Raw genomic sequence first — 23,644 nt, forward strand, 5'->3', positions numbered from 1 at the left:
GTCCCCCTGCCAATACAGACTGCGTACGGTCGGTGAGGAAGGAGGAGAACCACCGCATCACAGTGCCTCCCACTCCCAACCCACCCAACCGCCGCAGCATGATACTGTGGTCCACAGTATCAAAAGCCGCTGAGAGGTCCAAAAGAACAAGGACAGAGGAATAACCCCTGTCCCGGGCCCTCCAGAGATCATTTATCAACGTGACCAATGCTGTTTCCGTGCTGTAGCCCGGCCTGAAGCCCGACTGGAGAGGGTCTAGATAGACCGTTTCCTCCAGGTGCCGGGGAAACTGCTGTGCAACCACACTCTCAACAACCTTCGCCACAAAGCGTAGGTTGGAGACTGGACGATAATTTGCCAATACATCTGGGTCCAGGGAGGGCTTCTTAAGGAGGGGCCTCACCACCGCCTCCTTAAGTACATGCAACTGGCATGTACTTACGATGGTTGCAGTGTCTTGGGATCATGTGATCCCCTTCTGTGACTTTCTGACAAGCCACGTCCATAGGAGAGGCAGATTCACTTAGCAACCGTGTGACTGAGTTAACATCTGCAGTGATTCACTTAACAACGGTGGCAAGGAAAGTCGTAAAACGGGGCAAATCTCACTTAGCAACTGTCCCGCTTAGCAAAAGAAATGTGGGGTTCAATTCTGGTCGTAAGTCCGAGGATGACCTGCATATAGCTGAATCCCCACATTCTGTTATCCTGTTCTAACTGGATCCCCACATTTGTCAGGCACTGTTTAACTCACCACTCTTTTTAAAAAACAAACCACAATCAGTGAGAAACACAGAACACACTAAGCAGCAAACCATGATTTTTTTTGAGCTACAATAACTGGGTTCCTAGATCACATTGAACCCCAGCTGAAACAAACCGCAAGCTAGTTTAGTGTGATATCTCAACCAGCTCACGGTTCACAGGCAAAAGCTTGCTTAGCACAATTTTAGGGAATGCGTTCAGAATCTCTAAACCTAGTTTAAAAAAAAAAAGGAGGAATTTGCTACTGGAAACCCTAATTGGTTGTTAGCTCTGAAACTCTGTCAGGTTTTGAGCTAATTAAACTGCATGACGGCAATGGAATAGAGATGCATTATATAACACCGAATTGGGGTTTAGCATTTCATAAGAAATGAATTCCCAATGCATTCATAATGAATCACATTCTCTTATTAGTGTTTATGCAGACATTTTTTTAAAAAAGTATTTTAGTTGGTGTATGCTGATATCTCAGTAGAAAATTTGTGTTTACTTATATAATGGCTGGGTTTACCAGACGATCTACATTAATTGATTAGATATCCTCTGGTCATTTCTAATACGAATTAAAGGCGATGGGAGTACTTTACAACAGGGTTTCTCAGCCTCAGATGTGTGGACTTCAACTCCCAGAATTCCCCAGCCAGCATAATCATATTTAAGGTATTTAGGATATGTATAAGCTAAAAATGATTGATAAATGTAAGAATGTTATTTTTATTTCATTGATATCATAAGAATTGTACTAGTTTAAACATGAGAGAGTAAATACTGAGGGGAACACAGGAAATGTTTAATGTGGTGGTTTGAGACTTGGACTAAAGATACTTGTATGTCATTGAATTATCGATTAACTCGGCCGCCCCGTTGCTTTTTAAAATACTTAAATGTAAAATTAGAAAAAATCAATAAAACGTTTTAAAAATAGTAAATAAATAATGTTTAAGGTATCAAACTCAGGGCTCTTAATATAGTCCAGAGTTTCCCAAACTTAGCACTTTGGTTATGTGGACTTCAACTCCCAGAATTCCTCAGCCGACATTCTCACAGGATTTTCTAGTCGGGACATGTGGACTTTGGGCCAATCACCGGGAGACGGTGAGTTCTAGTCCCACCTTAGCCATGAAAGCCGGCTGAATGACTTTGGGCCAATCACCCGGAGACGGAGAGTTCTAGTCCCGCCTTAGGCATGAAAAGCGGCTGGGTGACTTTGGGCCAATCACCAGGAGACGGTGAGTTCTAGTCCCGCCTTAGGCATGAAAAGCGGCTGGTGACTTTGGACCAATCACCAGGAGACGGTGAGTTCTAGTCCCGCCTTAGGCATGAAAAGCGGTTGGGTGACTTTGGGCCAATCAGCCTCTCTCAGCCCAAACCACCTCACAGGGTGATTGGAGAAACTTCCTGACAGTAAGAACAATTAACCAGTGGAACAACCTGCCTCCAGAAGCGGTGAATGCTCCAACACTGGAAGTTTTTAAGAAGAGACTGGACAGCCATTTGTTTGAAATGATATAGGGTTCCCTGCCTGAGCAGGGGGTTGGACTAGATGACCTCCAAGGTCCCTTCCAACTTTATTATTATTATTATTATTATTATTATTATTATTATTATTACTATGTATGTTCACCACCTTGAGTTACTTATAAAGTAATAAGGGCAGGATAAAAACAAAATCTGATAAATAAAATTATCTCTTCTCTTCAAAGTAACTGGGATTGCCACTTACAACACGGATTTGCCTCCCTGTATTTATTTGTCCAAGAGACACCCCAGAAGCCCAAAGAAAGCTCTTTGCTCTGTCCTTCGAAACAACCAGCCAGGCCACCGAAATAACAGCACTAACAACCGCCACGGATCCTTTCCACTCCGTGGCCAGCGCTTCTCCTTCCATAATCTCAGGCTTCATTCCCAGAGACAGGACAAATGTCAGTTCAGCTGGAAAATATTCTGTTAAACCTTTTTTTGGAGCCAGGCAGCTTTAAATTTGATTTAATCAAATCAATAAAACCCAATAAAAAAATGCCAGCAAGGAGAGAGAAGGTGGGAGAGGGGGAGAGAGGAAAGAGGGAGGGAGGGAGAGAGAGAGAGAGAGAGAGAGAGAGAAAGGAAAAAGAAAGAAAGAAAGAAAGAAAGAAAGAGGGAGAGTGAGAGAGGGGGAGAGGAAAGAGAGAGAGAGAAGGAAGAATGAATGAATGAAAGAAAGAAAGAAAGAAAGAAAGAAAGAAAGAAAGAAGAGGGGGCAGAGAGGAAAGAGAGAGGAGAGAGAGAGAGGAGGGAAGAGAGAGAGAGAGAAAGGAAGAAAGAGAAAGAAAGAAAGAAAGAAAGAAAGAAAGAAAGAAAGAAAGGAGAGGGAGAGAGGGGAGAGGAAAGAGAGAGGAGGGGAGAGAGAGAGAGAAAAGAAGAAAGAGAAAGAAAGAAAGAAAGAAAGAAAGAAAGAAAGAAAGAAAGAAAGAAAGAAAGAAAGAAAGGAGAGGGGGAGAGAAGGGGAGAGAGGAGAGAGAGAAATAAAGGAAGAGAAAGAAAGAAAGAAAGAAAGAAAGAAAGAAGAGAGAGGGAGAGAGGGGGAGAGAGAAAAGAGAGAGAGAGGAGAGAGAGAAAGGAAGAAAGAAAGAAAGAAAGAAAGAAAGAGAAAGAAAGAAAGAAAGGAGAGGGAGAGGGAGAGGGAGAGAGAGGAAAAAGAGAGAGGAGAGAGAGAGAAAGAGAAAGGAAGAGAAAAAAGAAAGAAAGAAAGAAGAGAGAGGGAGAGTGGGGGGAAAGAGAGAGAGAGGAGAGAAAGGAGGGGAGAGATAGAGAGAGAGAAAGAAAGGAGAGAGAGAAAGAAAGAGAGAGAGAGAGAGAGAAAGAAAGAAAGAAAGAAAGAAAGAAAGAAAGAAAGAAAGAAAGAAAGAAAGAAAGAGAAAGAAAGGAGAGAGGGGGGGGAAAAACTATATTGGCAGAGAGTTTCATGCAGCTGGCCAGAGTGTTTGCCAAAAGTCTTTTACACAAATACACACATACACAGCCTAATAGCTCTGGACTCAACCTTGGTCGGAAAGGACAACAAACAGCATCTCTAACAAAGCCGTAAACACAGACAGAAGAGAAACGTAGAATAACAGAGTCGGAAGGGACCCTGGAGGTCTTCTAGCCCAACCCACCCAATTAAAATAGAAACCCAGAAAACCGACGGCAGAAAAAGAGACCCAGTGGTCCATTGAGGTTTTCTCATTTTTTTTTAATGTTGATCAGATGATGGACACCTGCTTATTATCCCAAGCATGTTTAAACTCAGTTAACTGAGGGTTGGCTTGCTACGTCCGCCAGAAGTTGGTTCCAAGCTCCCGCAACTCTTTTTTGCGACATGGAGATAGTCCTGTACTAATTTGATTTTAGCACAGAAACTATTTATTTATTATTGTGGCTTTTAGTATCGCCTGTTCACCGCCCTGAGTCCCGTAAGGGAGATAGGGCGGTATATAAATTTAATAAATAAATAAATAAATAAATAATTTAATGGCAATTTAAAGTTACAAGAGCTCTGATCACAGTCACTTAGGACCGTTTTTCACGCTTACGACCCTTGCAGCATCCTCAAGGTCAGGTGATCAAAATTTGGACATTTGTCCACTGGTTCCTATTTATGACGGTCGCAGCGTCCCAGGGTCACGTGACCCCCTTTTGCAGTGGCCACCAGCTACTACTGGTTTGCAAAGGGGAACCAGCAGCCACTGGAATCGCCTGGCTCGGATGTGGGAGGGTGGGGGGGGGAAGACCCCACACAACTGGGGGCACCAGGTTGTCCATCAATACTCAATACTTTGCAGAAATCTTGTTTTTTTTAAAGATTAATTTGAAAGGGGAAAAGGAAGTGATGTCATTCCAAGGTACGGTCAAAAAAGGAATAACGGGAGGGACAACACGGCAATCCCGACTGTGTTGCTCAATTAATTTTATTAGGTACTAGCTGTACCCGGCCACGCGTTGCTCTGACTCAGTCTGGTTAAATGGAAAAGAAAGAAAAGAGAAAGCGCACGTTTGTAATATGTTTCATTTCACAATGCTTGTCAAAAAAGCATGTCTTTACCTGTCACAGGTGTGACATCTATATAATATAGGTATATAAAAACAGGCGCGTATTCGAATGCAACGTTGTGTCAAACTTTCAAAGCAATCGGTGAAGGACGTTCGGAGATTTAAGATTTTGAACAAACGAACATTTACATTTTTATTTATATAGAAAGATTTTTTCCCCTGCCTTGATGAGTAACTCAAGGTGGCGAACGTCGCTAATATTCTTTCGACCTCCTATTTTCCCCATAACAACAACCCTGTAAGGTGGGCTGGGCTGGGCTCAGAGAGAGAGAGAGAGAGAGAGAGAGAGAGAGAGAGAGAGAGAGAGAGAGTCACAAGCTCAAATTCAACCAGCTGGCTTTCATGTTTAAGGTAGGACTAGAACTCCCAACCCCCCGGGGACTGGGGCAAGGCTTCCCAGCCAAGTGCCTAAGGCCAAACTAGAACTCACCATCTCCTGGTGATTGGCCCCAAAACACCCAGCTGACTCTCATTCCTAAAGCGGGACTAGAATTCACTGTCTCCTGGTGATTGGCCCAAAATCACCCAGTTGGCTTTCATAACTAAGGCAGGACTAGAACTCACCATCTCCTGGTGAGTGGCCCAAAGTCACCCAGCTGGCTCTCATTCCTAAAGCGGGACTAGAACTCACCGTCTCCTGGTGATTGGCCCAAAGTCACCCAGTCGGCTTTCCTGCCTAAGGCAGGACTAGAACTCACCGTCTCCTGGTGATTGGCCCAATGTCACCCAGCTGGCTCTCATTCCTAAAGCGGAACTAGAACTCCCCGTCTCCTGGTGAGTGGCCCAAAGTCACCCAGCCAGCTTTCCTGCCTAAGGCAGGACTAGAACTCCCCGTCTCCTGGTGATTCGCCCCAAAACACCCACCTGGCTTTCTTGCCTAAAGCAGGACTAGAACTCCCCGTCTCCTGGTGATTGGCCCAATGTCACCCAGCTGGTTCTTATTCCTAAAGCGGGACTAGAACTCCCCGTCTCCTGGTGATTGGCCCAAAGTCACCCAGCTGGCTTTCCTGCCTAAGGCAGGACTAGAACTCACCGCCTCCTGGTTTCTAGGCCAGCACCTTAAGCATGAGAAGCAGCTTATCTTTTTTGACTGCATCTAGGGGGCATCCCTAGACGCCCCCAAGTCTTTCGGGCACCCTCTCAACGCCCCTGGGACGGCCAAGGCAGGCAGAGCCTCCAGGTGCAGGGGCAGTACAGCCCTCACTACAGCCATCTAGCTCGCTCGGGGTGTGTGTGTGTGTGTAGTGTCAGCCTTTCCCTGGCTGGCTGGTTGCTATTGGAGACCAGCCCCCCCCCCCCGGCTTGGCCTAATCCGGCACCAGCGGCGCTGCGGAGACCCGCAAGGACACAGCACCAAAGTCAGCCTGGCAAGCGGCAGATGCCACCCTCTAAAGGCAACCAGGGAGGTCTCGAACCCAGGACCCTCTCGCCCACCAGAGACAGGCGGGGCCACCTGGACGGCCGCTGGATCAGAAAAGACTACATCTCCCATCGCCGGCCCAGGATGATGAGTACAGTAGTACTCAGAGCCCCCACCGGACAGCGACCCGCTGGGCCCAGGGAAGGCACGAGGGGGGGGGCAAGAAGCCTTAGGAAGCCCCTTCCTCACTTTGAGACCCCCGCCAGGGGATGATGGGCGTTGTAGTCCGGCACCCAGCGAGGCCCGGGTCGCAAGCCGGCCGTCCTTCTCTCTCTAAACCTAAAGAGAGACCAAGCGCGTCCTCTTCCCTCGCCGCATGGGGCTTCAACCCTCCCGGGGACGATGGGCACTGTAGTCCCAGAGGCGCGGGGAGCAAGAGCAGCCGGCGAAAGGCAGATGCGCGGCGCGCTCCCAGCGACAAAGGATTCCCTACCTGGCAAAGAGATCCCCACTGATCGATCGGGATCCCCGGGAGCCCGGACGCGAGATGGAGGCTCCGGCCGCGCTGTCCTTCTTCTTCCTCCTTCCTCCTCCTCCTCCTCTTCCTCCTTTATGAATGAATGAACGATGCCCGGAGCCGGACTGAGAAAGTGCCGGGTGACGCCGGGCCACGCCCCCCCCGCCCTCCATTGTTACGTCACAATGGAAAGGCTACTCAACGTTCCGAGCCACGCCCCCCGCGCGCTCCGGGCGGGAGCCGCTCGGGGGGAGGAAAACGCCGCCTGGAGGGCAGGTGACGAAACTGCACCTACGATTCTCGCTCGCTTCAAAAGCTGGATCGAAACTGAAGTTTGTTTGAAACCCGGTTAGGCTTTTCCCCTCCCCCGCCCAATGACTGTGATTGTTGGGGAAAACCCAGGTAGATTTTTATTCCCGTTCAGCGTTTGATGGGAACCCAAATTCCTCCCATCTTTTCAGCCCCGTGGGTTGTATAGTCTTTCTAGGATTGCATTTATAGCGTTATAAATTATACCGTTTTTACCTTACATAATATTGTAAGCCGCCCAGGGTTACCGTGCGGCAAGATGGGCAACTAATCAAATCTGACAAACCAATTAAATTAAATTAATACCACTTTACAAGGCCTTGGTAAGGCCACACTTGGAATACGGCATCCAGTTTTGGTCACCGCGATGTAAAAAAGAAGTTGAGACTCTAGAAAGAGTGCAGAGAAGAGCAACAAAGATGATCAGGGGACTGGAGGCTAAAACACATAAGGAACGGCTGCTGGAATTGGGAATGTCTAGTTTAATGAAGAGAAGGACGAGGGGGGACATGATAGCAGTCTTCCAATATCTCAGGGGCTGCCCCAAAGAAGAGGGAGTCAAGCTGTTCTCCAAAGCGCGTGAAGGCAGGACAAGAAGCGACGGATGGAAACTCATCAAGGAGAGAAGCAACCTAGAACTAAGGAGAAACTTCCTGACAGTGAGAACAATTAACCAGTGGAACAACCTGCCTCCAGAAGCGGTGAATGCTCCAACACTGGAAGTTTTTAAGAAGAAACTGGACAGCCATTTGTCTGAAATGGTATAGGGTTACCTGCCTGAGCAGGGGGTTGGACTTGATGACCTCCAAAATCCCTTCCAACTTTATTTTTTATATTATTATTATTATTATTATTATTATTATTATTATTATTATTATTATTATTATTATTATTATTATTATTATTATTATTAAAAACATGGATTATTACATCTGCATTTCTACAGAGCTGGTTTCTGCTTGGGGGAGGGAGACCTGGGGCTATTAAGAAAAAACCGGGCCTGCTTTTCTGCCTCTTTAAGATCCTTTGAAGAAATATATTTTCCTGCCCTTTTAATATTTCCTTCTCTGGGGTGGCTGACTTCCCATAACAGCATAGGACCCCCAAGAATGGGTGAGAGAGGCGTGCCCCCCCCAAAACAGCCTCCCACCAGGTTTTCCTTTTGTCAAAAAGGTCCCCGTGGGCTGCCTCCGTGGGCTTCTCCAGGGCCCACCACGTCAAAACGTTGTCCTCAGTAGCTGCCAGCCTTGACACTCAAGACATCTTGCTGGCTTTGGTGGAAAAAAATGCTCTCCTTTTACACAACTGTGGCCTGCTTTGGGCAGAGAAAGCGGGAAATAGCAGCCTGGAGGAAGCATTGGGTTGGAAGGGACCTTAGAGGTCTTCTAGTCCAACCCTCGGCCTGGGTGGGGCGGGATTATCAGTCTATGGCAGACAAATGGCTGTTTGGCCTTGGTTTGTAAACCTGCAAAAGTCAAAAGGATAAGGCTGTGCAACGTTAGCAACTTGAAGAAGCCTGGATTTCGATTCCCAGAATTCCCCAGCCAGCAACGCTTTTTCTTTCTTTCTTTCTTTCTTTCTTTCTTTCTTTCTTTCTTTCTTTCTTTCTTTCTTTTTCTTTCTTTCTTTCTTTCTTTCTTTCCTGTTTCTTTCTACTTTTCTTTCTTTCTCTTTCTTTTTCCTGTTTTTCTACCTTTTTTTCTCTTTCTCTTTCCTGTTTTTATCTTTGTTTCTTTCTTTCCTTCTTTCTTTCTTACCTGTTTTTCTCTTTTTTCTTTCTTTTTCTTTTTCCTGTTTCTTTCTTTCTTTCTGTTTTTTTCTTTCTTTCTTTCTTTTTTTCTTCTTTCTTTCTTTCTTTCTTTCTTAATTTCTTTCTTTCTTTCTTTCTTTCTTTCTTTCTTTTCTTTTCTTTTCTTTCTTTCTTTTGCTTGCTTGAATAAAGTGTCCAGCCCCTTGGCAGAAATTGCAGAGGGTACTTCGGTTATGACCATAATGGAGCCTGCCCATGGCAGTCCATGACAATCCCCCCCACCCCATCCTTCCCCTTCCTTGACCCCCTCCTGTTAGGGTTTAGGCCCCCACTCCACCCCCAGCCCCTCACCACCTTCCCCAAGCCCAGCTTCTAAACAGCTCATCAACATGTTTGCCATCCAGCTATTAGCTCACCTCTAAGCCCAGCATTCTTCTTCTTCAACAACAACACAACAGTCACAACCAACAGGTAAATAAACATACCCCCCCCAGGTCTGGTGCCTCCCCTCTGGCCAACCTCAGAGCACAAAGGGAAAACAAAGCAGCCATCCAGGGAAACAACCCCCCCCAAAACGGCCATTATGTTACCCACAAAATCAGATGCTTGTCTGCATTAGGGATTCGCTTCTGAGTCAGCAAAGCAGAGAGGCCGAGCTGGCTAAACCAGGTTTATATAGATGGTGGGAAACCGGCTTGGGGTACCGCCGTCTCCATTTTGCGCAGTGGGCTTCCCAGGATCTGGGAGGAGGTGCAGATATGAGCAGAACAGCCTTTGCCCGAGGGGGTAAAAGATGGTTAAAGTTGGTTTGTAGTCAATCCTGGCTTGGTGGTTTGTGAAAACCCAGAATAGTGGCTGGGATAATTGAATGACCACATTTGTTTGTTTACATGTCCCATCTGGGCATATAATAAAGAATAATAGAATAGAATAGAATAGAATAATAGAATACAGAATAGAATAGAATAGAATAGAATAGAATAGAATAATAAAATACAGAATAGAATAGAATAATAAAATACAGAATAGAATAGAATAGGATAGGATAATGAATAGAACAGAATAGAATAATAAAATACAGAATAGAATAGAATAATAAAATACAGAATAGAATAGAGTAGAATAATAAAATACAGAATAGAATAGAATAGAATAATAAAATACAGAATAGAATAGAATAATAAAATACAGAATAGAATAGAATATATGATGATGGGAATAGAATAGAATAGAATAGAATAGAATAGAATGGAATGGAATGGAATGGAATGGAATGGAACAGAATAACAGAGTTGGAAGGGACTTTAAGGTCTTCTAGTCCAACCCTTGCTTGAGCCAGGATCGACCACAATGAAGCAGGAGAACCTATACCATTTCAGACAAGTAACTGTCTCTAGTCTCTTCTTGAAAACCTCCAGGGATGGAGCGTCCACAATTTCTGGTGGCAAGTTGTTCCACTGGTTAATTGTCCTCACTGTTAGGAACTTCCTCCTTAATTCCAGGTTGCTTCTCTCCTTGATCAGTTTCCAGCCATTGTTTCTCGTCCTTTCCTTTGGTTGCTTTGGTGAACAACCTGACCCCCTCTTCTTTTGTGGCAGCCCCTCAAATACTGGAAGACTGTTATCATGTCTCCCCTATTTCTTCTTTTCTTTAGACTAGCCCAGGGGTAGGCAACCTGGGCCCTTTTATGACTCGTGGACTTCAACTCCCAGAATTCCTGAGCCAGCCATGCTGAGGGGAAAAGGAGAGATTTCCAAGCTGAGCCATGCTGGCTCAGGAATTCTGGGAGTTGAAGTCCACCAGTCATGAGGGGGCCATAGTTCCCCCATGCTGGCTCAGGAATTCTGGGAGTTGAAGTCCACGAGTCATGAAGGGGCCATAGTTCCCCCATGCTGGCACAGGAATTCTGGGAGTTGAAGTCCACGAGTCATGAAGGGGCCAAGGTTGCCTACCCCTGGACTAGCCAGACCCAAATCCTGCAGCCCTTCTTCATATGTTTTAGCCTCCAGGCCTTGGATCATCCTAGTTGCTCTTCTCTGAATTTTTTCCAAAGTCTCAACCTCTTTTTTGTGATATGGTGACCAAAATGAGTGTTGTAAGTCAAGGCCTACCTGTACATGTCAGTTTTCAGCAAAACCATCGTAAAACGTAGTTACTGGACTGTCGGACACCCCAAAGGGCCATCAAACACCCAAAGTGCAGCCCCATGAACTTCGGATCCTGGTCTTTAAGTAGCTCAAAGTATGTCCCTTGTTCATTTCAAAAGCTTGGTAAGCGACCGGTCGTAAGTTGAGGACTGTCTGTCTGACCCTCTCACCCAGTCCTCAAAATTAAGCGAGAAAGCCTTTTTCCCCCCTCAGAGTTGTGTTCCCATTTTCATTTAGTCTCCAAAAATCCAGGAGATTTTGCTTACTCGGGCAAAAAGTTTGTCCAGCAGGAAGCGTAAACAGCTTTTATTGTGACTGGAAATTCCGACAAAGCTATTAAAAATATGGGTTTTACACCCGGAGGCTTGTTTTCGCTCCTTTGATGACAAGTTTACCGAAGAAATGTGCCCCCGGCGGGCTTTTTGAGGGATGCCTAGACAGACAGGCCTGTTTGTGCAAAAAAACACAACCACCTTGGTCCTTTGCCAGCAGACTTGACACTATTAGCACAACAATGTACATCTGTTTCGTTGTTTGGTGCCAAGGCAGGGGGAACGCCGCATCGGCGGGGCAAGCAAAATCCAATCTTTTAAATTGATGGGGATAGATTGCAGGGGTGAGCCCCGAAATATAATTTTATCCTATTTTATCTCTATTTTAAACTATTGTATCCTGTTCCCGTTTCATTTTAGGCTGTATTTTATTCCCATTTCGTTTTGTTTTATTCCCGTTTTATTTTTAAATTGCATTTTATCAAACTTTAGTCATAAATTTGTTTCGGGGACTTTGCACTTTTAATATGGCCTGAGGGCTAATCGATCAATAAAATAAAACTAAAATGGACTTCCTAGCTTTCCAGGACTTGCAAATCCTTCCCTTGCTGCATTTGGGATAAAATGACGGTGGTTGTACAGCGACAACGTTTCCACTGTGAAGCCAAACGGGTGTGAAGGGAGCTTACGATCTTCCTTGCCCCGGCTGTTAAGGGGAGCATTGCAGCTGTTAAGCCCGTAACATAGTTGCTCAGTGGATCCGGCTTCCCTGGTGCCGTTGCTTGCCAGAAGGTCGCAAAAAGGGATCACGGGACCCCAGAAGACTGCAACCGTCATTAAGTACATGCCAGTTGCCAAGCCTCTGAATTTTGATCAGGTGACCATGGGGAGGCTGCAAGAGTTATGTGAAAATCCATCCATCCATCTCTATCCATCAATGTCTACCTACCCAGCTCTATCTATCTATCTATCTATCTATCTATCTATCTATCTATCTATCTGTCTGTCTGTCCGTCCGTCCGTCCGTCCGTCCATCCATCCATCCGTCTATATATCTATCATCTATCCCCCTTTCTAGCTCCATCCATCCATATCTATCCATCCATCCCTTTTTAGTTCCATCCATCCTTCCACCCATATCTATCTATCTATCTATCTATCTATCTATCTATCTATCTATCTATCTATCTATCTATCTATCTATCTAATCTATCTATCTATCTATCTATCCATCCATCCGTCTATATATCTATATCCCCCTTTCTAGCTCCATCCATCCATATCTATCCATCCATCCCTTTTTAGTTCCATCCATCCTTCCACCCATATCTGTCTGTCTGTCTGTCTATCTCTGTCTGTCTGTCTGTCTGTCTGTCTGTCTATCTATCCATCCATCTATATATCTATCATCTATCCCCTTCTAGCTCCATCCATCCATATCTATCCATCCATCCCTTTTTAGTTCCATCCATCCTTCTACCCATATCTATCTATCTATCTATCTATCTATCTATCTATCTATCTATCTATCTATCTATCTATCTATCTATCCATCCATCCATCCATCCATCCATCCATCCATCCATCATCTATTCCTTTCTAGTTCCATCCATCTATCCCTTTCTAGTTCCATCCATCCATTTCCACCCATATCTATCTATCTATCTATCTATCTATCTATCTATCTATCTATCTATCTATCTATCTATCTATCTATCTATCTATCTATCTATCTATCTATCTATCTATCTATCTATCTATCTATCTATCTATCTATCTATCCATCTATCCCTTTCTAGTTCCATCCAACCATCCATCCATCCTTCCACCCGTATCTACCTACCAACCTACCTATCCTTATGGCCACGGTAGTTGTATCTGAAATGCAGTGTATGTGTATTTGTGTGTCTGTATACACCTGAGGTTAATCCTGGACAAACTTAGCATGTTTGCAACCACCCTGTTCAAACATGTTGTGTAAACACGGCATTAATTATAACTTTGAAAAGTGCCACAGGACCTTTTCTTGTTTTGATTGCAAGGGACTAACCAACTACCTCTCTGAAAAATACTTTTTAGATATTTTTGTCTGGATTTTGCTTGCCTTTCTTGTTTACAACTGATATTAAAGTGATTCAAAAACAGATTAAGAACCCATTCAAAGTCCAAGGGTTTCCACCTCACTGTCCCAAAATACGAAACAATACTTTTTATGGACGCGATATATAAATACACACATTAGAACAGAATAACAGAATTACAGAGTTGGAAACCTTGGAGGTCTTCTAGACCAACCAACCCCCTGCTCAGGCAGGAGACCCTATACCATTCCAGACAACTGGTTGTCTGATCTCTTCTTGAAAATCTCCAGTGTTGGAGCATTCACCACTTCTGGAGGCAGGTAGTTCCACTGGTTAATTGTTCTCACTGTCAGGAAATTCCTCCTTAGTTCCAGGTTGCTTCTCTCCTTGGTCAGTTTCCACCCGTTGCTTCTTGCCCGGCCTTCAGGCGCTTTGGAGAATAAAATAAACAGAATAACAGAATTGGAAGGGACCTTGGAGGTCTTCTAGTCCAACCCCCTGCTCAGGCAGGAAACCCTAGACCATTTCAGACAAATGGCTGTCCAGTCTCTTCTTAGAAACCTCCAGTGATGGAGCGCCCACAACTTCTGGAGACAAGGAGTTCCACTGGTTAATTGTTCTCACCGTCAGGAAATTTCTCCTGTGTTCTAGGTTGCTTCTCTGTACTGTTCTTTACTTGGTACTTTTACTTTACTTGTATTTATTTATATTTATTGATATATCAAACTTTTAACCGCCCATCTTCCTCATAGGGGGGCTCTGTACCTCGATGGTCCTATTTTACTTTGTACCTATCACATCTCCTATCCAAGCTGGGCTGCAGAGACATAGCTAGAAGAATTTAGTAATTCGAGCGGAAATTCAGGTGACAGGTGATCTAAAATCCACCCCCTTTTTTTCCCCCTCGGAAGACAAAGAACAGGGACCGCAAAACCAGATTCTGACAACAGTGACTTTTAATGACCGAGAACCCACAGTGGTGAAAAAAAGGGAAAATAAAATCCAGCCAAATCCATCATCATCATCATCACCGCCAAACAACAACATCAACACCTTGCTAAAACCGGTAACATTTCGGCAAGAAATTCCTCGCTCCGACACTCTCACCTTCCACGCAACGCTGAATGTGTTATTATAACTTAAAACTGTGAACCGACAACCCTCGCTTGTGCTCCTGAAAGATATATAAAAAATATGCCATTAAATTCGCCTGGATCATCATCATCATCATCATCAAAAAAAAAAAAAAAAAGACTCAAGGGTTATTTACAGAGGAAGTGAGATATATATATATAGCAATATTTACAAAGGGGTCCATGAAACCCCCACCAAGAGGGGTCAAAAGCAAGATGCATTTGCCAATCACATTGGGGGGGTGTGTGTCTGTGCCAGCCTGGATGTCACCTCCCTTTATTGGCACGACAAAATCAGAATCCGGACAGAATCCTTCAGCCATCTGCAGTGATTTGACTCCTGCAAAATTATTCTGGACGATTCAACATTCGTGGCTGGGTCCATGCTGGAAGTTTTATTTCTTGGTGTAGCTGTTTGGTCTGGAAATCTTCCCATCCAGCAGCCATGTGCAGGGGGACGAGTCATGGAGAAGACACTTCTGAGCATGGGCAGAAAGTTATTTTTCTCGCCAAAAATGTCCTACGGGCAAAATGAAAGGCAGGGGTGTCCATAGTAGATGATGGGAGTTATTGCGGGAAGATGGACCTCAAAAAGTTCCTCGTTAGGTTACAAGGTGTAAAGTATGAGGCTGTTTGCTTTCTGGTGTGGGGAACGGCGTAACTTTGGAGGAGAGGACGAAGCTTGGGTGGCCAAGGTGGATGCAGGGTGTCCAGAAGTACAGAAGAGTAAAAAAATAATAAAATCATCTTAGAAACTGGAAAAAAACAACTGTTTTGTACTGTATCTGCTTCTGTGTTTCTCAAGCTTGGCGACTTGAAGATTGGGTGGACTTCAATTCCCAGAATTCCCCAACCAACCAGTCCACACCTCTTCCAAGGTGCCGAAGTGGAGAAATTATGAATTTCCAGGGGAATTCTGGGATTCGAAGTCCACACCTCTTCCAAGGTGCCAAAATGGAGAAATTATGAATTTCCAGGGGAATTCTGGGAGTTGAAATCCACACTGCTTTAAGTTGCCAACGTGCAGAAATTACGAACTGTTAGGAAATCACTTTTCAGCCAAGGATTGCCATTTGGTCTTTTAAGGGATTCTCCATGCTTACCAAACTGTAGACAAAAACAAGAATTCAAGGCCAGGAGAAACAAAATCCCTAAATTGGATCAAATGCTGCATAAATACAGGTGGTACGAGGTCTCCTCTGACCATGTTGTAATTGCTGTTTCCACCCTGGGAGACAATTATAATTTGGAGACAGTTTTGGAACACCTCCAAAGGATGTCTAGGGGAGGATAAAGGCCAGGTGAGATACCTGTCTAAAAAAAGAACGGAAAATAACGGTGAAGGTTGACCTGGATTAAATCTATTCTCTGGGTCGTTAACCTTTCTGCAAGCTAGAGTGGTTTGGGGCTAATACAGGCAGTCCTCAACTTACGACGCCAACTGAGCTAAGCAAGACAGTTGCTCAATGAGTTTTGCCCCGTTTTACGTCCTTTCCGGCCAACGGTTCTTAAATGAACTTCTTCAGTCAGTAACCCGGTTGTTACGTAAATCCGCCTTCCCCGTTGACTTTGTCAGGAGGTGGCGAAAGGGGATCCCTGCGACCGTCGCAACTAGGAGTCGGTTGCCCAGCGTTTGAAGGTGGATCACGTGGACCGCGGAGACGCGGCAACGGTTGTTGTGAAAAATCGTTAAGTCGCCTCCTTCCGCGCCGTCGTAACTTGGTCACTAAGCGAACGAACATGTCGTAAGTTGAGGACTACCTGTATGTTCAAAAATCTATTTGGCCAGGAGACTCAGTGGGGGGAAAAATAATAATAATAATGTACAGGACATCGAAACAGTCAAGATGGCGGTCCCAACGACGGCGTCCATCTTGAATTTCTGGGCCTCTTCACTGGAGGTGTCCATCTTGGGACGGCGATGGCCGAAAGCTCACGACGCTGGACGGCTTTGCAAGACTTTTGGCCCTCGCGGAAATGGAGATGGATAAAGAGGCCAACACAAATCTTGGCCAGTTTGTAAAGGAGGCTTTGTGTGAATGTTCAGGAGAACCGGCCTTTGTTAAGGGATCTTCTGTGAGAGCTTCACACGGAAAGTTCTAGAAGTTGGCAAGGGCAGATCCCTTCGACGCGGCTAACAAAACAAAGAGGAAGGTCTCCGCGGAGTCCCCAGCACTTGAAGGAGACTTCAAAAGCTCACGGCCATCTGATTGTGGTTTGTTCTTCAAAAAGCCAAGGGTAGACAAGAGACCACCAGGAGATCTCAAGAGTTGAAAATCCACCCGGCTTAAAAGTTGCAAAGTGCTCTAGAAAGATACTTGCCAGATTAATTTCTGGTGACTCTACGGGCGCATCCGCGCTCCTTTCACAGCCTCAAAAACAGAACGCTTGCGGCTGTCTGCTTCCTAACTGTTTTCTGTTTGGGATTTCCTGGTGGTGTCCTTTCCGAGTACTAATAAACCGAGGGCTGGCTTTTCAAGCTCTGCCAAGGAGGTGATGCTACTATTGTCAAACTTAGGAGGGTTTTACAAACCCCCCCATCCTAATAGTATCTTGAAATGGACCATGATAACAAATAAATCCGGAAGTCGAACAAAATCTAGGTTAAATCGGTTTGAACTGAACGTTAAGCTCCAGTGTTTCGGTGCCTGTTTTGTGCCGCGGATTCAAACATCAGCAATAACAGAGGAGTGCAGAAGTCAAGAGAAGAACGAGCCACGGTCTCGTTCCAAAACCGACTGGGTAAAATTACATTTTTGGTTTAGTTCCAAAGTTTTTGAGTTTTGGTGAGTTAGGAAGCTCCGTCATCAAGACAGCATGATTTTACGTCTTCAGGTATATGGAGAAAGGATAAGAAAATCTGTAGTAGGAAATGTATTATTTAGGCTGGAAGCAAGTGCACAATTTGGGCTCCAAATCATCTTTCCTGGGGAATATGTTTCAAAGCCTCAAGGTTAAAACGGTGGGGTCCTTGGTGCTCTCTGAGCTGGGTGGTTTTCTTGCAGATGTTTCATGACCTGACTAGGTAACATCATCAGTGCTGGGAGTGGGAAGAGCGGAGGAGGAGGAATGTGGGGTCCTAGGTGCTCTCTGAGCTTGATTGTTTTCTTGCAGAAGTTTCATGACCCAGCTAGGTAACATCATCAGTGCTGGAAGGGAGTGGGGAGGAGGAGGAGGAGGAGGAGGAGGAGGAGGAGGAGGAGGAGGAGGAGGAAGAAGAAGAAGAAGAAGAGGAGGAGGAGGAGGAGGAGGAGGAGGAAGAAGAGGAGGAAGAAGAAGAGGAGGAGGAAGAAGAGGAAGAAGAAGAGGAAGAAGAAGAGGAAGAAGAAGAAGAAGAAGAAGAAGAAGAAGAAGAAGAAGAAGAAGAAGAAGAAGAAGAAGAAGAAGAAGAAGAAGAAGAAGAAGAAGAAGAACTGGGATCCTGGGTGCTCTTTGAGCTTGGTGGTTTTTTTGCAGACGTTTCATGACCCTCCTAGGGAACATCATCAGTGCTGGGAGTGGGAAGAGAGGAGGAGGAGGAGGAGGAGGAGGAGGAGGAGGAGGAGGAAGAAGAATGTGGGGTCCTATGTGCTCTCTGAGCTGTGTTGTTTTCTTGCTGACGTTTCATGACCCAGCTAGGTAACATCATCAGTGCTGGGAGTAGGAAGAGAGGAGGAGGAGGAGGAGGAGGACGACAACAACAACAACGACTGTGGGGTCTTTAGTGCTCTTTGCACTTAGTTGTTTTCTTGAAGACATTTCATGACCCAACTTAGAAACATCATTGGTAATAGAATGTTCTTCCCCCTTCCTTCTAGCCCTGATGATGTTACCTAGTTGGGTCACGAGACGTCTGCAAGAAAACAACCCAGCTCAGAGAGCACCAAGGACCCCACAGTCCTCCTCCTCCTCTTCTCCTTTTCCTTCTCCTCTACTCTGCAACCCCCACTCCCTTCTAGCACTGAAGATGTTACCTAGTTGGGTCACGAGACGTCTGCAAGAAAACCACCCAGCTCAGATGTCCATGGAGATTCTCCACCCTCCAGGTCATAGTTATCCCAAAGGCGCTTTTTTGCACGAGGCAACTGGACTGTCCTTCTTTGAAGACGTTTCGCTTCTCATCCAAGAAGCTTCTTCAGCTCTGCCCTGAAGAAGCTTCTGGGAGGAGAAGCGAAACGTCTTCAAAAAAAAAAAACAAGAAGAAAGTTTAGTTGCCTCCTGGAAAAAAAAGCGCCTTAGGGACAACCGATCTCAGAGAGCACCGAGGATCCCTTAAGTCTGGCTTGAGTTACTGCTATCCAAGTTGGTTGCCTTCTTACTGATTATGATATTCTTCAAAGGTGGTCTGCTCACTAACCAGCTTTGCATTTCAGCATCTTTGGCAATCTGCACGGTCTCAGATTTAAAGGGGTGACGGTTGCGAATTACGACCGGAGTTAGCACGATTTCTATGCCAGCCAGTCCACACGGATGAGCGAAGACGCATATGGCCGAAGGAACACCAGACAGACAAGAGTCTAAAATTCAGCCCTGAAGGGTGCCTGGAAATTCTCATTAATTCCCCAGTAATCTTCTCTTTTTGTTCCTTTCCAATTTCTTCTCCTAACCAAGTCCAGGCGATGAACAGACCCTCATTCTAGGTTTCCTGCTTTCTTCGTTTGCAGTCTTGCTTCTCTCCTGATTTTCTGGGGCAGCAGAGGATAACAAACACAACAGCTGTTTGGAGGTGTGTGTCTGTGTCTTTGTCTGTGTGTGTTGTATTTCTTCCTTTGGGGATGGAGGGTCCCCACCTTGACGTCCCACAAAAAGCAACCTGCAAATTAAGTGCTGCTAACCTTTCCGCGCCTCTTCGTCCCCTTCTGCAAACAGCGAAGAGCTGGCATTTAAAAAAAAACAACACAAAATATAAATACTGTACAAAGTACAAGGCTGGGGGGGGGGCTGTAACCCTCTCCTCCTTGCTCCCTTCTGCTTCCCTGATGCCCGTGGCAAGGAAGCACCGAGGACAATGCAACGGTCAGGATTTGGTAGGCCTGCTCTGTATGGCAACTATCCCGTTTTTTTCTCAACCTGGGCAATTTTAAAATGGGTGGACTTCAACTCCCAGAATTCCCTGGCCGGCTTGGATGGACGTCGCAGAATTCCCCAGCCAACATGGGTGGACATCCTCTCCCAGAATTTCCCACCCCAGTTGTGGGCGCTTCAACACTGGAAGTTTTTAAGAGATTGGACCGCCGTTTATCTGAAATGGTATACTATAGAGCAAGGGTTGGACTAGAAGACCTCCAAGGGCCCTTCCAACTGTTATTCTATTATTCTGGCTTCCACTCCCAGCATTCCTCAGGTGGCCAGGGAATTCTGGGAGCTGAAGCCCACCCGTTTTAAAATTACCCAGGTTGAGAGAAACCGGTCCAAAGCCTTGTGAACGGTCTCCACCCACAATTTCTTTTGTCCCAGTCAGCCCTTGGTAAACAAACATACACACACATACACATTTCAGCTACTCTGGAGGGACTCCACCGCAACAGGCTGTAAACGTCCGGTACGCACCGAGGCAATTTCTCCCGTTGCCGTAAAGCGAGGACTTTTCCGTGTAATCATGATTCAGACCGTTATCTGTCCGCGCCATAAGCATCTTCAGCCCTCTCGTTTCTCTCTCTTGCGGCCCAAAACAGCCCCTCTTTGCTCCGATCAACAATAAATAAAGATTATTTTACACATAACACTCGAAAAAGACACAACGCGCGCACCCACGGGCAAGCAACACAGCCCCCCTCGAGTTATCGGTCGCCTGGCGGCGAGGGAGAGGGATCCCTAGATGGTGGTGAAACGGAGAATCGGAAGATCCTGGCGTGCGAAGGGTCAGGAGGGCGGATGTCTGGATTCGGACCTCCTTTTGACAAGCACGTTGAGGCTGGATGGAGAACAGATTTCTGGAACGAGGTTTCGATCTCGTCGAAGCCTCCTGAGACGGCTTAGAAGACCATCATCGACACAAGGTCCAATCCCTCGGGGGGGGGCGTCTCACCGAATCGTTTCGGCAAAGCGGACTATCCCCTCGTAAATGGGGCCGGAGGTGCACCTTCGGGCCTTCCCACGGGGCCTCCGTGTGACGGCGTGGCCCCCTCGGGCCCTCCTCCAGCCTCTCGCGCCCACGGGCCCGTGCGCGCGGGTGCCTCCCCGTTACACTCAGAGACAGCGGTAAGCGCGAGGCGTGCAATAGGGAGGTGCGTTCTAAGGGGGTCGGTCGGCGGCGGGGGATCGGCGACAATCCTCCTCAAGGCACGGCGCCCCCCGTGGGTCCGGGTGGCAATCACCCGTACGAGACGGTCGAGAGGGAGGATGAGGCACAGCTAAAGAAATTCCACCCGTTCGGGTGTGAACGGCGAGGACGGGCGTTCGGGTCTCTCTCTCTCTCTTGCTCTCTCTGCCTTGCCCCACAATCAGGGGGGGCGCCCCGTTCTGACCCACATCAGACCCTCCAGAGCAGGAGGTGGTTGGTGCTGTCATCCCGGCCCACGGTCTCGCTGCTGTTGGTGAGTCTGAAATCCTCGTAGCCGTCTCCGCCGCTGACCACCAGCATTTTGGACTTGGAAGGCCGGTGTCGCGTCGAATCTCGTTTGTCCAAGTCGCTTGATTTTTCCACACCTGTACGGGAAAAGGGGTGTGTGTGTGTGAGAGAGAGAGATGTAGTTGATCAAGACACAATTCTGCGCCGCGCTAGCCTAAATCTATCCAAGGAAAACCAAATGCACCGTAGGGGCAGCCCTCGACTCGCAATCCATTTAGTGACCGTTCGAAGTTGCAACGGCACTGAAAAAAGTGACTGTTTAACCACACAGTTAAATCTGGTGCGTTACGTGCCAAGACTTAGTTTGTATTCAGAAATCCTACAATATTTTAACGTCCTCATTTCTGATTACTTTTTCAACTCTCTGTTCCCACCAATTTTTCATTATGGGCACATGATATTTTCCCCCCCAGATGTTCGTTCCAGTGAGGGATTTTTGTGACCACATCATTGTTTGCAATCAGTTTCTGCACTTTTCTTGCACGAGCTAAGTATAAGATCTACATTATTATTGCGACTGGCTGCACAATCAGCCAGATGTTTAGATTAGACTTGGCACTCTTCTCCACCTATTGAGTCCTTCCCAAAGACCTGGAATAGGCAGATGTTGGTATGTAATAATATTAAAGGAATCATTTGATTTTTCACAGTTACGACTGTCGCAGCATTCCCCCTGGTCACGTGATCAGAATTCGGAGGCTTGGCAACTGGCATGTACTTAGGACGGTTGCGGTGTCCCGGGGTCACGTGATCCCCTTTGGTGACCTTCTGACGAGCCAAAGTCAATGGGGGAAGCCAGATTCACTTAACAACCGTGTTACTGACTTAAATGCAGTGATTCGCTTAACAACGGTGGCAAGCAAGGTCGTAAAATGGGGCAAAGCTCACTGAAGAACTGACTTGCTTAGCGGCAGAAATTTTGTGCTGAACGGTGGTTGTTAAGTCAAGGATGACCTGTAACTTGGGGTTTGCTAATTAGGAATATTCCCCCTTGCATCATTTATTCCCTGCGCATCTCATTTTTTTCCTTCCTCCTTCCTCGAAATAAATCTAATACAAATATAAATATAAATCTCAATGTTTCCTCTTGTGTGTAAGACTTCCTCTGACTATCTTCTGGAGGGGAATAACCTCCAGTGTGCCTTGTTAAAATAATAAATACAGGTAGTCCTTGATTTACGGCCGCCGTGGAGCCCAGCGTTTAGGTTGCGAAGTGAGAAATTCGTTAAGTGTGTGCTTTGTCCCATTTTACGACCTCAGTTGCTAAGCTGGTAATACGGTCGTTAAGCAAATCCGGCTTCCCACACTGACTCTGCTTGTCAGGAGGCCGCAAAAGGGGATCACGTGACCCCGGGACACTGTGACCGTCATAACTATGAGTCATCTGAATTTTGATCCCGTCCCCGTGAGGACGCTGCAGCCGTCCTAAGTGTGAAAATGGTCATAAGTCATTTTTTTTAGTGCCGTTGTAACTCTGAACAGTCACTAAGGGAGCTGTTGCAAGTTGAGGACTGCCTGTACTTCCCTAGGCCTTGATGATTGGTTTTGGGGTCCCGTGTTTGACTCCACACAACCTTTAAGGTCGTAAATGCAAAGTCATGAAGTTTCCTTTTCCCCGCCATCGTGAATTTCGGACGCTAAATGAGGCAGTTGTTAAACAAGGACTACTTGCCCGGAATCCATGCTAGATTTAGATCCAATCTGGCTCAGCCTCTGATCTGCTCACCTGCTTCTCCTGGCAGGGGAAAAAGGACATTAAATCCCTCGGGAAGGTCAATGGACGTGAGGAATCGGACGTGACCGGTGTGGCCTTGGGACAGTCCAACAGGCAGAGGAGGGGTCTTCAAAGCAGCGGTGTTGCCGGTGATGGGGAGGGTCAGCACGACCCCTGCGCTGGTGCCGATCCAGAGCAAATCTTTGCAGGCCAAGAGGGACGTGATCCTCAAGCAAGCCGCCTTGTGTTGTCGGATGATGGCGTCCGATCCTACAGCCGGGGAGAGATAGATGGTTAAAAAGTCTTTTGGTTCATTTTTCGGGTGGTCCTCAAAAACCAAACCCAGGAATGATGGTTTGTCTGGCCTTGGTTTCTCTTTCTGTCCGAAAAAATCAAGGGGGTGGTTATAACCACACGACTGAACGCAGCGCCTTTTTTTAAAAGGGCGGTTGCAAACACGATCGTGGCTTGTTGGTTTCCACCTTTGTGGAGAGCCCCCAATGCTGGGTTGCTCTGCACTCTGGAGAGATAAAAAATCCAGAGCAGCATTCGTTCATTCATTCGTTCGTTCGTTCATTCATTCATTCATTCATACACACACACATACAGTACATACAGCTTTGTTCCATATGCCATCCATTTGGTAAACTCACAAGATTTGTTTTTCTCATTATGTATATATACACATCTGAACTAGACTGTGCTGTTTCTCTGGGTCATATATTTATGTGTATGTAGGTATATGAATTATTATTATTATTACTACTACTAGTACTACTACTACTACTACTATTATTATTATTATTATTGCTGCTATTGTTATTGCCACCACAGGTGGACATCAATTCCCAGAATTCCCCAGCCAGGAGAGAGGGACTCTGACTCCCAGAATTCCCCAGCCAGCCGAGAGGGACTCTGACTCCCATAATTCCCCAGCCAGCAGAGAAGGACTCTAACTCCCAGAATTCCCCAGCCAGC

The 23,644-nt window shown here is 46.2% G+C and overlaps 2 protein-coding genes across 2 annotated transcripts in view; both read right to left on the reverse strand.

The window, feature by feature from the left end:
* Positions 1-16,311, reverse strand: part of RELT (RELT TNF receptor) — a 76,779-nt gene extending 60,468 nt beyond the window's left edge. Inside the window, exons 1-3 of the mRNA XM_029284053.1 lie at positions 16,230-16,311; positions 15,713-15,716; positions 15,506-15,509 (exon numbers count right to left, since the gene is read on the reverse strand). Coding sequence (XP_029139886.1) covers positions 15,506-15,509; positions 15,713-15,716; positions 16,230-16,311 — 90 coding nt within the window. The remainder of the gene's footprint in view (positions 1-15,505; positions 15,510-15,712; positions 15,717-16,229) is intronic.
* A 4,542-nt stretch (positions 16,312-20,853) lies between these two features.
* Positions 20,854-23,644, reverse strand: part of ARHGEF17 (Rho guanine nucleotide exchange factor 17) — a 122,841-nt gene continuing 120,050 nt past the window's right edge. Inside the window, exons 21-22 of the mRNA XM_015815489.1 lie at positions 22,679-22,936; positions 20,854-21,029 (exon numbers count right to left, since the gene is read on the reverse strand). Of these exons, the coding sequence (XP_015670975.1) occupies positions 20,854-21,029; positions 22,679-22,936 (434 nt within the window). The remainder of the gene's footprint in view (positions 21,030-22,678; positions 22,937-23,644) is intronic.

This window comes from Protobothrops mucrosquamatus, unplaced genomic scaffold (genome assembly GCF_001527695.2).
Source record: "Protobothrops mucrosquamatus isolate PMUCROS unplaced genomic scaffold, P.Mucros_1.0 scaffold344, whole genome shotgun sequence".
In the NCBI taxonomy this organism is placed as follows: domain Eukaryota; kingdom Metazoa; phylum Chordata; class Lepidosauria; order Squamata; family Viperidae; genus Protobothrops; species Protobothrops mucrosquamatus.